Source organism: Vanacampus margaritifer, chromosome 16 (genome assembly GCF_051991255.1).
Source record: "Vanacampus margaritifer isolate UIUO_Vmar chromosome 16, RoL_Vmar_1.0, whole genome shotgun sequence".
NCBI lineage: Eukaryota > Metazoa > Chordata > Actinopteri > Syngnathiformes > Syngnathidae > Vanacampus > Vanacampus margaritifer.
In genome coordinates, this window is record NC_135447.1 from 11,605,601 (window position 1) to 11,621,212 (window position 15,612).

The following is a 15,612-nucleotide window of genomic DNA, read 5'->3' on the forward strand; positions in this document are numbered from 1 at the left end:
AGCAGCCAGATGGAACAGCAAAGAATTGAAGCTTGGCCTTCCCATTTAGTTTAGTGGCATGACTACAATTCCAACAGAACCACCAGACATCACTAATGTGCTCGGCTTGGTTTTGATTGACACCATCAGAGAAATTTTTGATCTAAAATATGTTTATGATTGTGACGGTGGAATGGTACTGCATCATTCTGGGAGACTTTTGACGTGGAACCTCCAACGTAGGTGCCTTGGTGGAGGTTGTGCCTTTTAAATTTAGGGTTGGATTTATTTTTTCTATAGATAGATTGTAAACTTTTGAGCATGTTCCCACACACCGGTTTGCAACATCTCGAGATCGTGCCAACCAATCACACGGTACTTAAAAAAAAAAAAACATTCACACTCACATTCAGAACTTTGGACAATTTACAAAGTGTCATGAAACTAAACACGTTTGGTAGGAAGCCATGAGACTTGTAGCTTACCTTCTACAAATAGATTAAAAATAAATAAATAAAATTAATGAAAACTAAACTGCCGCATTTTCACCCCCCCCCCAAATAAAATAAAAAACTAACAAAATCCTGGCAAACCACCTTATAAAAATGCGACAAAAAGTATAACGTGAAATAATGATGACTTCATCTCAATGTAATTATTGTGTGAAATGTGCGCTTGTTTAGTTTGACACAAAGCTATTATTCTGCTATGACATAGGTTAATTGTACCCTCTGGCATCTGCTGGAAAATCATTTAAATGTGCCTCCAAATAAATTTCACTGGGATGCATCCCAAAAAATATTTTGGGGACCAAATGCAATTGGATGTTTTCTGCATTGACTTCATTAGGTAACGCAGGTGTAGCCAGTTTTGTGACTAATGAGATTAGAATTCTGTTCCGTCTCTCTGGCCGTATTCAACATTTAGAAAGAGAAATGATGTAGCCCTGCACGGCCCCCATCTGAGTGCTGTACCCGAGAAAAAACAAAAACAATGCGTTGAGCCCAGTGCACTGCATGAGTTTTGGTAAACAAGCTCCCTAATTAGGCTAATTGATTTCACACACCTGGCTGAGCCTCCATGATGGATGGACCGGCCAACTTTCTCTGCATTGTAATTCCTACTCGGACCAGTTGGCTGCCGCAGCATGCAAGGCAAGTGGAAACGCATCATGTGTGCCATCAACAGTTCTGGGCTCTCTGCAGGCCCCACATTTTATGTCAAATTACGTCACACGTATGAGCCAACAAGAGGCCGTAATACAAGCCATCATGCTGTAAACAAAACATCCTTGTTGCTAGGCGGCTAATGCTAATGCTATAATGGTCAGAATTATTTTGCACAGGCCATGTTTGAAAATCATCTGACACTGCCGGGGATTCCGTTGTTATTATTATTACTAGTAATGCTAATAATTTTATTATTATTTTTTTTTTTTTTATTAATAATACTACTACTAATAATAATAATAATAATAATAACATGATTAATAATAATGATTATTATTTTTTTAAAAAAGGTTAAAAACATTTAAAAAAAAATTAAAAATGAAATGAAAAAAACATATGGCGCCAACTCATTATCGGCCTTTAATTTACCACATCTTCACCAAACCCGATTTCCACAATCTTTTCTCCATTAGTAAATATTTGTATTTGCAGGGGATAGTAAGTAATTGACTCCGCCCAAAAAAGGTTTATGATTGACTATAGATGCTACAAGAAGCACTATTATTCTTATTTTTCTTTTGTTATACAAGGCCTGACTCGATGAATCTCCTCCCCTCACTTCAATATAGTTGTCACCCAGATGACAGCAAAGCAATACATTAATGTTAGACATGGTTTTGGCCTGACAATGAACAGCAAATAGTCGAGTATAGCTCAATTTCAGGCCAATTGTTGGTACATTTAGACCCTGCATGACTGTCTTCTTTTAATCCTCACTTTGTGTATATATATATATATATATATATATATATATATATATATACAGGTATATATATATATATATATATATATATATATATACACTCAGATGTCACCTCCTTCTTCATAATTTATTTGTATTTAAGGCGTCACAATCAAATTAAAAACCTTCAAAGAAAGGAATATTGCCATTGTTACATTACAAACTTAGATTATCTTTGCATTTAGTCCACCAGCATAAATTAAATAACTAAAGAAGAGTACAGGTATTTATCAAACAAAACAACCACATGATAGAAGCAGAAGATAAACTAAGCTAGGCTGGCATGGCTCAGTCCAGGTCATCACCTTTTCAGACCATATTTAGCACGGCGATAGCATTTAGCATGACAAGCTAATTGCTATTATAATAGCTAGAGTTTAATTCGACTAAATTTTGACAAATCATGTGTTAGCATCAGCAGGCTAGCTCAGCTAATAGCTCGGGTACCATTAAGCTAGCACTAAATATTAAAGTAATAGTTTTTTTTTTGTTTTTTGTTTTTTTTTACATGAATCTGTATGGCATCCTCACCTACAGTGGTCTGCAATTAGCACTGACTTACCCCTGACAGCTTCCTGTGACCCGAGATCTGGTCCGGTTCTGGTCGAGACCAAAGTAGTCCTGCTAGTTGGCTGGGGTCACGGAAATAAAGCGCTTTTCTTCTAAAAACAATTTGTGTTCAAAAGAGTGCTAAATTTGCATCACAAAACCGCAAACTAGAAAATAGTCAGACTCTAATACCGCCTGGCACTATTTTTCAATGTAAGTCTTGCGGTTTAGTTCTTTGGGTTTCTTGGACCGGTGACTTTCACAGCAGTTTCGTTTCATTTCCTGGCTTGCCACTTCCTCTTGTCTCTTCCTGATTGATCGACTTGCTGTCCTTTTCAAAGTAAGACCTCATACCTGTTGAGCGGGTCACAGCAGCGTTCACTTGACAGCAGTCTCCGAAAGTCTTCAATCGTTGCCTCTAAAAAAAATATCCACGCTCTATCATTTATTGCCACCTGTTCCCTCTCTTTTCAGCAATCTGAGTCTTTCTTGATAATTGTGCCATGTTTTTGCGGTTCAGTAAAAAGAAAAGAAAAACAATACAGTAAAGTTTATTTTATGTGGATCATGAAAATCTGATAAAGGATTGCAGTTGCTTACTGTAATTTTTCTGCACCAGCCTCAGGGTTACAGCAGGTATCATCAAATCTAATTAAATTTTTAATGCACTGTTGATATTGAATGCATTTAAAAAAAAAAAATCAATGTCCACGTCATACTGCAAAATACATACATACATATATTGTTTATATATTACAGCTGTCAGTCTATTGCAATCATCAAAGTTAATCTCATGATTTCCATAGTTAACTCGCAATTAATCGTAAATTAATAGCTATTCTAAATGTACAATAAAATGTTTTTCAAGTTTTTCATGCGCTTGCTAATTAACATAAAACTGGATAAATATGGTTACCAAATAAAATTTGTGGTTGTATCATTTAGTTCATTGATACAGTAATTTTATAGTAAATAATTCATAAAGTTACATTTAACAAAAATTAAGTCATAGCTTTGTGTTGAGTTAATTTTCTGCTACCAGATGGCATTGATGTTTCATGTTGGACATTGGTGTCAGGAACACTACCTTTTTCTTTTCAAATTCAGAGCAACTGGTATTTTGAATGACTCGTGGAGTCCAGACCATTTTGTTCATTGTAAATTACTAGTCACCAGTCCGCACGAATTATTATTATTTTTTTTATATCACATTGATTATTGCTAAATTATGTTATGGTGTCTCTGAAAAGCGTATGTAAAGATTTAATGCTTTCTAATGAACCGCGGAACTCACTTGAGTTACCTTCGTCAAGTCACTGAGTGTGCGTTAAAATACATTTTCCCAAACTATATTTACATCTCCTACTTATAGCCAACGTTTTGTAAAATTCTGGTTTATTTGCGCAAAATCTCATTAATTCTCATGAACACTTTCCAGCTTTGAGAATTCATGAACTTTTTGCCACCCTCGCTCAGAGACAAGCATGCGTTTCCCACGTCGCATTATCACCTCGCTTTTTCCCCCTTCCCAAATGCGCTGGCGACCCCCCGGCGGCCATCTTACTGTGAAACACAAATGAAGCATGACACACGCCTTCAGAGGCCGCATCGCTTCTCACACCCTCATCGAGCAAAATACTCTAATATACATCCTCTAGTTGATCCCACGCACTCACGTGGCCATTTTGAGGGGGCGTAGGCGGTCCACTGTGTGACCTGGCGGGCTTCACACATGGCTGCTGCCGTTGAGTAGGATGCCAAAAGAGGCGTGTTGTGTGCTATGCTGCTCACAAGGGCGCTAATGAAATGACAACAAAATGTACACCAGGTTAGACGAAGCTTGGGGCTGGAAAATATTATTTTGTTGCTTCATTCAGTTGCTCAACAGGCGTCTTCATCAGACGGGGAGGCGGGGGGGATATTCACGTCACGTCACGTCACTTGACAGTTCACTTGTTGGGGTCATGATGTGGCATGCAGAAAATCTCCACCAGCTTTGTAGATGCGAAATATGCATCCATATTTCATGGCCATGCTCGGCTGCCCTTTAGCCCAGCTGGGATCGGGGAAGACAGCCTGTCGTCTTCCACACTGTCGACATGAAGTCATTTGAATAGACATAAAATTCATTTTTCCATCACAAAAACTACTGTCAAATATATATTTATAGTTTTTCACATTTTAAACAATCGGTCTTGGATCAGGGATTTGTAGCTGAACCGTTTTATTCCTAAAAAGTGTATTTAACTCATTCACTGCCATTGATGGCTATAAACGTCAAAAATTCATTTGAACTATTTCTATTAGTTTAACATTTTTTTCCACTTTTGTTAAGAGTATGAAAAACTAGAAAAAAATATTGTACATTTAGAACAGATATAAATTTTGTGATTAATCGTGAGTTAACTATTGAAGTCATGCGATTAATTACAATTAAAAAAAAATAATCGGACTGACGGGATGATTATTAAAAATTAGGGGCGTCAGGCGGTTGAAATTTTTAATCGTAATTAATCGCATGACTTCAATAGTTAACTCACGATTAATCACAATTTTTATATCTGTTCTAAATGTACAATAAAAAAATTTGGTTTTCATACTCTTGTTAACAAAAGTAGAAGAAAATGTTAAACTAATAGAAATAGTTAAAATAATTTTTGGGACGTTTATAACCGTCAATGGCAGTGAATGAGTTAATATTGTTGTAAGCCATTGTAATATTTTAAGTTTGAATGTTAACACTGTGTTATAAGAAAATTGGAAACCATAACTTAAATAATGATTCAATTAAGATGCATTGTACATGAATATTAAATAAAAATTGTACCTAAAAAATTTTTTTTCAACAAACTTGGAAGTTTTTGAAGATTAAATGATAAATGAACTCAACTGTGCGTGGGCAGCAATTCCTTCGTCTACCACTAGAGTTAGCCCGCTATTAATACACAAAACCATACTTTAAGAATCATAGAAAAAGTAAAAAATAAAAAAAATAAAAACGTGCATACAGTTTTGCTGCATTCTTTGAAAGGGAAAATATAACACCATGTGGTGGACAGAATAAAAATTTTAAACTGGAACACAGGTAACTTGAAATCTTGGTTATTACTTTATGTTAGGAATGAAAAAAACATTTATTTTTTGACCATTTATTTTTTATTCTAATTTTATTAGTACATTGATTTGAATTTTTTTTTTTTACTTTGTTAAAATATTTTTTCTTTCTTATTGTTTGTATATATATATTCGGTCTAAATTAAATCAAACAAGCCAAAATGGGTTGGAATTTTTTGGGTGAATAAAATAATATATTTAGTGTGCTCAACTTTTAGTACACTATTAAAATGAAGCTCCAGATTCTTTTTGCAGTTGAACTTGTCTCTCCAACCCCCGGCAGGCCTCAGTGCCGGCACACGTCGCCCCCTGTGATGGCCCTCCAGTACTACAATCATCCCAGCCAGCTGTGGCGCAATTAATTTCTCATTAGTGTAGACAATGACGATCACACCACCTTGCTTGCAATCTTTTTCTGTCTCTCTCTGTTTGCCTAGGCACCCCCTCGAATAACCTCCACCCGCCCCACTCCCAATCATCATCACCGCCGCCGCCATCAGCGACACCCTGCTGGCGGGAAGCGTCGCCGGAAAAAGAGAAGAGAAAGCAAACAACAATTAGCTTCCTGTTGACACAGTAAATGGTAGACGATGCTGTACAAATGAGCTCTCGCTGAGGCTCAGGCAACAGGGACTTTCACTTCAGGTCTTCCTTAATTAAGCATCTTCACTTCCTAATTTGTTGACATACAGCCTTTGCATAGTCATCACCTTCGAGAGGTTGCATCATTGATAACATCCCTCTGGCATCCGCACTTCCTGTTTGGAAATTTGAAGATTGTGCTTGCTCCTATGTGTATTTTAGTAATGCTGCGTGTGGAGTTGGGCGCTTTTTAATCGAGTGCATTTGTTGATCACAGTTCGGTTGTATTTAACTTTGAGGTATACGTTTGGACTTTTAGAACACTTTGATGTATCAAATTAGGTATGGTTTAATTTATCTTTCAAAATCGAATACATTGTAGTTGACTGCAAGTACTTTTTTTTTTAATTGTCTCATATTTAAGTTTGACCTGCTGGTTGATTTTCAAATCAGGCAGGTTTGTGTTATTAGGCCATGAATAGTAACTTGATGTGACAGTCCACATCAAAGATGCAAAGATGATCTTGTGGATGGGAGATTGTAATAATCTTGAGGCTACTGCAACATTTGGGGATACGGTCAGCGCCGAGGCCGACTTTGATCGATCGTCTCTCTTCACGGGCGTTAAAAGCGCCATTTCAGCAGTGGCGGCGGCCTCCGCAAAATTTCCCACGGCTCAGAGCTTCTGCTATCTGCTTAGCGAGCAGATGGGCATATAATAGAAGATTGTGTGGTCTAAATTGTTTTGCGAAAAGGAAAAGTGGAGAGCGCGCCGACCCGACACCTGGGGAACGAAGCTATTTCATTGTAGGGAGATTCTCAAATCGAGTGTTATCACATTAAAAGCCTGCGTTTCCTCAGGCAATCACTTTTAACCTTGTTTTTCCATTCCTTGTGTACAGCTATCAATATATGTATATGGTAATGTTCCTATCAGTTGCATTTGTACTTGAGGGCGTACTCACACTAGGCCAGTGGTTCCAAAACTTTTAAAATCAAGTACTGCCTAAGAAAAATACTGATATGGTGCTTCAAAAACCATAATGACCCACATAAGAGTCGAGTAGAGTACTGTTGTGTGATTGTTGTCTTACCCCAACTATCGCCCTCATTTTAGATCAGTCTCAAATCAACGCAAACAGATGAGCAGATGGCTGGCGACAGATGTACAATCAAGTCAATTAAATAAATAACGTATTTAATACAACTCGCCAAGTGTTGAATTATCACATCATCATAAATTAGGAAATAAATAAACATGTTTGGACTCAAGTTACAAAATGGCACAATCACTCAAGGTTATTTTCTGCTAACGTAGCATATAGGAAGCTAAACCGTTATCAGGCCAATTGATATTGTTAGTTGAACGAAGGTATTTTATTTTAAGCAGATAAACAGCTTTATCATTCAAGGTTGTTGTTTTTTGTATGTATCTCAATACCATGTGTAAACATGTTTGTTTGTGCAGCTTTGGCTTCAAAGGCTAGTTTAGCTCTAATAATAATAAAAAATAGCAACACTTATAATAAGCTTTATTTATTACACAAAAGATTACCAGAAGGATGCGTGTGGCATTCCTAAAAGACGTGCAGTATATTTGTGTAGCTTTCGTTCTTGAAGCTAAATTAGCTTCCACTAATTTAACTTTAGTGTAAACTTACTATTTTTAAAAAGTGATACTACTTAATTTGTTTTATTTATTTAGCAGATAGTGACTGTAAAAGAAATGTTACGATTTCTTGTTTTAATGGAGCAGTGGGGTTTTTTGGAGGGAGAGGGCACTTTATTTTTGGTGCTTGAAGCTAAACGAGCTGCTTAAGCTAAAGCTAGTTTGTTTAGCTTTACTATTTTGAGTAATGCTACTAAATAACCCATTGCACACACAGCATTTATCATTATTTTTGCCTTCTTTCATAGATTTTGCTACACTTTGGGAGGCAATATACAAAAGAATAACCAACACATTTAAGCCATTTTTTTTATGAATTTTGGATGAGCATACTGTATCATCACTGATGGAAAGAAACCCCTTTACAACAAACTTTTTTTTAATATTTAATGCAGCAATCTAAAAAAATAATAATGTTAGAAACAAACTATCTGAGTTGGCAATACCCTGAGAATTAAATCTGAACTATTTCATTTCAAATAGTTCCTTTAGGTGTTATTCCTGTCCAGGACACACTTCTCAAATTATAATTATTTCATTTTTTTCTCTCAAATTTTTTAAAATGACAAAACTCCTCATAAACATGTGAATAAGCAACATTTGATTCTGGTGCAGAGAGATAGTGTTAGGATTAATGCCATAAATAGGTTCCTACCAGGTAAAATGCAACAGTTAACGTTTGCCTCTTTTTAATTAAGGAGAGCAGAAATGCAAAATAATGCGACTAGCAAAAAAGAAAAAAGAAAAAAAAAAGAGGGGGGATTATGTTGACAGCACACAGTAAAATGTATTTTACGGGCATGCTTCAGAGTCGTAATTCCCCTATTCAGCCGTGAATTACGCTTGAAACCCCGCCATGAACATTTGGGATTAAGCAATAGTGTGGCCTGGACACACACTCGAGCGTCAAACACACTTGCGTTCACTGGCTGGCCGGCTCCCCCCCACGCCGGGTACGGGCGCTGGTCAATAATGGCGACTTGCCGGCGCAGGCCTGGCACCTCTGAAGGCCGTGAGGGTAGCAAGCCTGGCAGCGCAACTCGTTGATGGACTCGTTGAAGCGGTTGGCCAGCATGGACAGCTTGCTGCCGTGACACAGCGAGCACGGCGTGCGGCCCGAGCCGCCGCAGACCTGGCAGTCGCCCGGCTCCTGGGGGGGGGGGGGCATGGGGGAGACACGTGCGAGCATAAGTGGCGGGGTAGGTGGAAAATACAAGTTAGAGCAAGAAGCAAATTGATTTGGGATGAAATTGCCTCAGTTTGGGGCTCAAATCTCAGCCAATGCTTAAATACAGTAGCTAGCTAGCTAGCTAGCTATATACTTGTACATTATTTATATATATAACTAGATAGCTAGTTAGCTAGATACAGTATATATACATACATATCTAGCAACCTAGCTAGATATACATTTATCCAGAGCTGGGGTCGGAAGTCCTGGCGTCGCTCAAAAGGTCACGCCCTCTTAATGGCACACATCACACAAATACTACAGGGTGTGTATGTGTGTGTTAGAGTTTGAACGACTAAAGATTTTTTGAAGGTGACAATAAACGCGATGAAGGTCGAATAGGCTACAGATAAATTTGCTAATTATACAAGTGGCAATGCTATTACAGATGTAACTTTTTAAGATTAGCAAGAATTGGATTAGTTGAAGCTAGCATGGCTAGCCGCTATTCTCATTTATTTTGTAATTTTCTGAACCGCGCAGGTGGATTAAGATTGTGTTGCTGCTCCAGAGTGTTACGCTGCTCCAGAGTGTTAGTCTTCTTCTGAAAATGAGCTAACTGGAAGATGATTTGTGATTGGATATGAAAGATATTCTGATTCCTAATCAAATCAATTAATTTCTTTTCATTCTCTTTCATTATGTTTGATATCGTTACACTTCAATTTTCTCTATTAAAAACCAAACCCACTCAAAATTGTGCGGCATACAATTTGACTTTTTTTCTAACCCAACGGGTACCTCGGTGTACTTTTTATTTGCGTATGCCCACGTCGCTGATGTTCCTTGCTTCAGGTTCTACTTCCAGCAGCTGCCAAAATTTTGCAAGCCAAGCAGTAGCTAACATTTGTGTGCACTATATATACACACATTACGATAAGGAGCTGATGTGGCGGCTGTAGAGAAATGTAACTCCGCAAAATGTAAAGTGACTGCAAAGCTATTGAATCTCGTTGCTTGGAATGGAGAATCACAAAAGAAGATTAATTCCTGGACTTGACGCAGGCGAGACCAAGAGAAAATTGGCAACTTGAGGGGGGGGAAAACACAAGCAGAAAGCAAATTTTTCTTTTCTGAGAAAAATGGGAAAGTAACAAGAAGAAGGATGAAGGCAAAGAGATGGAAAATCCCTCAAGCAGATGATGAGAAGGAAGGAACTAAAGCACACATACCAACAATTGGGAATCATTGGAGAATTTTTCCTCCCGTCCAATAATAGCCAGAAAAGGCTCTTACTGATTATCATGAGTAATTATCCTGTGGTGTGGAGTATGTTAGGAGTGATTCTTCCCTTATGATCTGCTCTGAAAATGGTCGAAGCCAACAATAGGGAATGTTAAACCTGCTCACTATTTACGATTTGAAATCCTTATGTGTGTGGTGAAACGGAAAACCTCCAATTTAAAGTGTAATCGTAAATATTAAACAAGTTTAGGATTGTCAACCAGATCTGGAAGGAAAACTCCCTCTTATACACCGCCCAGCACAGGATCATCACCCAGGATAATCTTTCAGAGAAATCCATTAATCGGGCCGATATTATCAGTATATGCGTATCAAGTTTAACATTGGCGAACGTCGGTCCGGAATGTTTTTTTGAGCAAATTAGGGAGGAAAAATCTTAATGAGAGAAACAAAATGAGAAACACAAATAAAAACTTTGGTAGTGGATGATTACCTGCGCGCCCACATGCGTCGCAAGAGCCTTGGCTCGCCTCCTGCTGCCACGCTCACGGGCCTGTGGGTAGCCCTCCGGGGACGCAGGGGGCGCCGCAACATGGCGCAACGCGTCGGCCTTCCTCGCGGGCGATCGGACGATGCGGAGGTTGCTGGTGTAGATGATGATCTTCCCAAAGTCCAACGTGGACGACTGAGGGAAAACTTGCTTTAGGATTTCTATTTTATATATAATACAGAGTAAAGAAATCTCCAAAACATCTCAAGGGAAACAGGAAATATGAAAATGTTTCTTTCATGTGTGTTTTGTATGAGTAATTAACACAGATGACTGAAGGTAAACAAAAGGTGTCAAAATTAGTGCATTAATTTTGAGTTACTTTAAAGTTCCGTTAATGTGACAAATTTTTTTAACGTGCAATTAATGACCATCCCTTATTTGGAAAGCCTGTATTGGGGGAATTCCAGTCGCAACGCAGCATACACGTCCATGTCAAAATTTTGTAGTAATAAATGTAATAATAATGCACATATTTGTGTAAACTGGGGTCAAGTTAAGTATTTTACAATGTTAAAAATGTTACTTCATGTTAAAGATTAGATAGCTCTTAATGCACTGAGCTGTCACAACTGTCTTACAAATGCAATTATGCCATCTAGTGGCAGAAAAATGACCTCAACACAAATCAATATCACACTCGTTTTTTGACAGTACAGTACATCTTTTAAAAAAAAAAAAATTCACACTTTATGTTAACAAGTGTATGAAAACTACAAACTACATTTAAACTGTAGATTTAACTGTACATTTAGAACAGATGTAAAATTTGCAATTAATCTTGAGTTAACTACTGCGATTAATTATGATTAAAAAATGTAATCGCCTGACACCTCTACTACTTACATTCTGATCATTAAAATTGTACAGCTAACGTGTGCGGTATTCGCATCAGTCAAGCAGGGGTTAAAAACAATGCCGTCTGTGTATGACTTCCTATTACTTATCACTTCCACTTCCTTTTTATCCGCTGGTGTCAGATATGTGCATCCATTTGCATTTTTCGAACGTGGTGATATCAGATAAGGAGCATTCATTGTGCTGCAGTTCAGTCTGTCTTTTGAAAAACGATGGGGGTGGGGGGGGGGCAAGGGGGGAAGGCAGTCAAGTCTGTGAACCCCCCAGCCCCCACTCCCCCCTCTCTCTCCTGTATAAAATCCACATCACTGTCGTGCGCTGATAAAGGTGATAAGATTGCAGCGTGTCAGACGGCGCGTAGCGTTTTGTGTGGCGGATGACATTGATGCTAAGCCAACAGGCCTCCCTGATGTTGACGTCTTCGACTGGTAATTGACATTTTTTTCCCCTTCTCTCTGAAAGTCACGTTAATTGCACAGGGATTTGTCACCTTTCCTATTAAAGGTCTTTTTTTTTTTTTTTAAGTACTCAAAGCGTCTTTATGAAACATGACCGTTGTTTACTGATGCTGTTTTAAGTAATTCTATGCAGGACGGAAAAATCTAAATACAAGCAGTGTTACAATCCTAATATGATTCCTTTCTTGTGATTCACATAATGAAAATACAATGAGACTATGCAGCTCAATTAATGATGGTTCAAAGGTCAAACGGATCATCAGAATGCTCAGTCATCCATCTTGTGTTACAACTGTTGATTTAAGTACTGCACAGCAAAAATTACAATTTAGGGGGAAAAAAATTGATGATAACTGTAAATATAATGAAATCAAAGAAAAATAAGCCAAATAAAAGAAGATAATTAATTTAAAAAAATAAAAACTATACAAAATATGTTATCCTAATATTAAAAAAAAATCAAAATGATGAAAGTTTAATCAAGCTCAAGTTTTTGCTGTAACATCAATATTAGTCAATAGTTGTGCATGTGTTCCTAATAAAGTGGCCATTGCATAATCGCCAACAGCGGCCCCTAGAGGTTGAACGACTACGTTTTTTTTTTTATCGCCTCTAACGTGATTAGCTACAAATCAATTAGCAGATTGGAAGATGAGATGCCAAAAGCACGCACTTAGCAATTAGTCAGCTTCAAAGCTAAAGTCGACTTTTAGACTAGTCGACTAATCTTGCCGACAGTTTCCTCCTTTCTCTTGTCAAAAAAAAGTAGTAATTAATGATTTCAATTTATAAATGCCATTGTCTACATTGTAAACTGCTGATGCTCTTGTTAACCAAAAGAGCGGAACAAACGAGGTGCAGTCTGCTCAGCATTGAAGATGACGAGCGCTCCACAATGTCGCGTGCAGTTAAAACTGATGAATACATTTCACTTGATGTCACCAGTGCTTACTTTAGCGTCTCCATCTGTTTGTTTGGTGTGGCCCGCAGCAGCTTTGTAGCTTGCCATTCCTCTGTACACGTTGATTCTCTGGGCAATAAGCCCTGTTGGAGGCTCCGCACCTGGACGCACAATAACAACATGATGTCACGTTGGCCCTGCTCTCATTCAATTAGCAGTTAATGATTGATTGATTTTTTTAAATAATCTTCCTTGAGGTAAATCAAGGGATTATCATTCAAAACGATCCAGCTTTCTCAGTTCTTCCAAAATTTAATTAGATAAAGTAATTAATTTGTGTGGAGCGTATTTAAGAGCAATTCACTTTTATTTCCTGAAACTAAACTGCTCTTGTCATATCATTATTTATGGTTGTTATGCCTACTGGAAAAAAATATTTAAAAAAAAAAAAAGAAGAAGGAAAAAAAACCTCACTAGTATTTTCTGATACTATTTTTGGGGGGGAGGGGGAGGATTACAAACAAAACACTTTTTTTCCAATGCATTTTAATTGGTGTCAGTCAGGTACATGTGGATTTTGGCTATTAGCCTGCTAGCCCAGTCTCTAAAAAACTATATATATAATTTAAAAAAAAAAAAAAAAAAGAAGAAGAAAAAAAAAGTCACTTCACTATTTTGTGATACCTAATAAAAAAAGCCTTTTAATTGATGTCAGTTACATGTGGATTTGTTTTAGCTATTAGCCTGCTAGCCCAGTCTCTAAAAAAAAACCTCACATCACTATTTTATGATACTTTTTGGGGGGTGGGGGGGGGTTCCCAAATGCCTTTTAATTGATGTCAGTTACATGTGTTTTTGTTTTTTGTTTTTTAACTATTAGCCTATTAGCCTGCTCCCGCAAGATGTATTCTCGCAGTATTTGTGAGTTCACAAACTCCCGAGAAACCATCTTGTACTGCTCCCATTGATTCCCACCGATACGAACCACTGGTGGTTCAGACCAATCACAGAGCGACATTGTATTTGGGGGGCGCGATATGCAGCGGTGACGTAAACAAGAAGCGCCGAAGCCGTGGGAAGAAACAAACCAAACCTAGCTGCAATTAATTCTGTTCTCGCTGAATTAGTCTCTTGTACCCGCATATCAACATTGCAAAAACCGATCAGCTCGTCGCATGTCGGTGACGACGTTTTCATCCTTTGCCATTATTTGGTCTTAACAAAAGTTAGGTAGACAGCATTGAGACCCTTAAAGGATGTTTCCTATGCACAGAGTGGAATACCTTTGATGGGCTGGATATGGATACTGCTGCTGTGACTGTAACTGACTATATTAAATTCTGTGTGGACAACATCATTCCTACAAAGGAAATAACTGTTTACCCCAACAACAAACCGTACATTACTAAGGAGGTTAAAGACTGTATTAACCGCAAAAAAAGGGCATTTAAGAACCAGGACAGAGCCCAGCTCAAACTGGTTCAAAAATAACTCAAACACTTGCTTAAAGAAGCAAAAAGGAAGCACAAAGAGACTATAGAAAAACACTTTGCTGCTAACAACTCTAAGAAAATGTGGGACACCATGAGGAGGATCACCAACTTGACTCCTGCTCAAAAAGGTCTCAGCACTCTAAATGACCTCCAGAAGGCAAGGGAGCTGAATGACTTTTATTTAAGATTCGAAACCCAGGACTTCTCTTCTGAATGTGGGGAGGTCCTGAGGTCCATTTCAGTGAATGAGCAGGACTCAAGGCTGGTCATTCATCCCCATGACGTCCAATCTACTTTTAGGTCTGTCTGCACAAAGAAGGCCTCAGGACCAGATGGGATATCTGCCCTTCTGCTAAAATCCTGTGCAGAGGAGCTCACAGCGGTATGGCAGCCCATCTTCCAGAGATCTGTGGACTCACACTCCATTCCCAGTCTCTGGAAAAAATCAGTAATCACCCCGGTTCCTAAAAAACAATGTCCTGTGGTCAATAATGACTTCAGGCCTGTGGCTCTAACTTCCATTGTTATGAAGTGTTTCGAGAGGCTGATGGTGACTCGGCTCAAGGGGGGAGGTGGATGCACACTTAGACTCCCTTCAGTTTGCCTACAAGCGAGGTCGCGGCACTGACGATGCTATCAACAGCATCACACATCTGGTCAGCAAACATCTGGACGTCCCTAAAGCTTATGCACGTGTGCTGTTCGTTGACTTTAGCTCAGCGTTCAACACAATGCAGCCGCACCTGCTTTTGGGTTAACTGAAGGAGATGAATGTGAACCCATACATCTCGAGGTGGTATCACTCCTTCCTGACACAACGCACACAGCAAGTCAGGGTCAACAGCTCCCTCTCGGAACCCAGATTGATAAGCACAGGCGCCCCGCAGGGCTGCGTCAGCTCCCCGGTCCTCTTCACATTGTACACAAATGATTGTGTGACATCACACCTAGAGAACTTTATCATTAAGTTCTCTGATGACACCGCTATCGTCAGCTTGCTGCAGGCCGGCGGTAGCCCACTGGACTATTTCTCAGAAATAGAGAAATTTGTCCAGTGGTGTGACCGGAATCA

General features: G+C 38.6%; 1 protein-coding gene across 4 annotated transcripts in view; it reads right to left on the bottom strand.

Moving 5' to 3' along the window:
- Positions 1–4,125: 4,125 nt before the first annotated feature.
- Positions 4,126–15,612, bottom strand: part of grxcr2 (glutaredoxin and cysteine rich domain containing 2) — a 28,244-nt gene continuing 16,757 nt past the window's right edge. For 3 of the 4 annotated variants that reach the window (XM_077546936.1, XM_077546937.1, XM_077546938.1), the window contains 3 exons: positions 13,099–13,208; positions 10,774–10,965; positions 7,927–9,014 (listed from right to left, as the gene is read on the bottom strand). In XM_077546936.1, the coding sequence (XP_077403062.1) occupies positions 8,787–9,014; positions 10,774–10,965; positions 13,099–13,208 (530 nt within the window). In that variant the 3' untranslated portion in view covers positions 7,927–8,786. Of the gene's footprint in view, positions 4,591–7,926; positions 9,015–10,773; positions 10,966–13,098; positions 13,209–15,612 lie in introns of those variants that run through there. The other variant, XM_077546939.1, reaches the window with a different exon arrangement.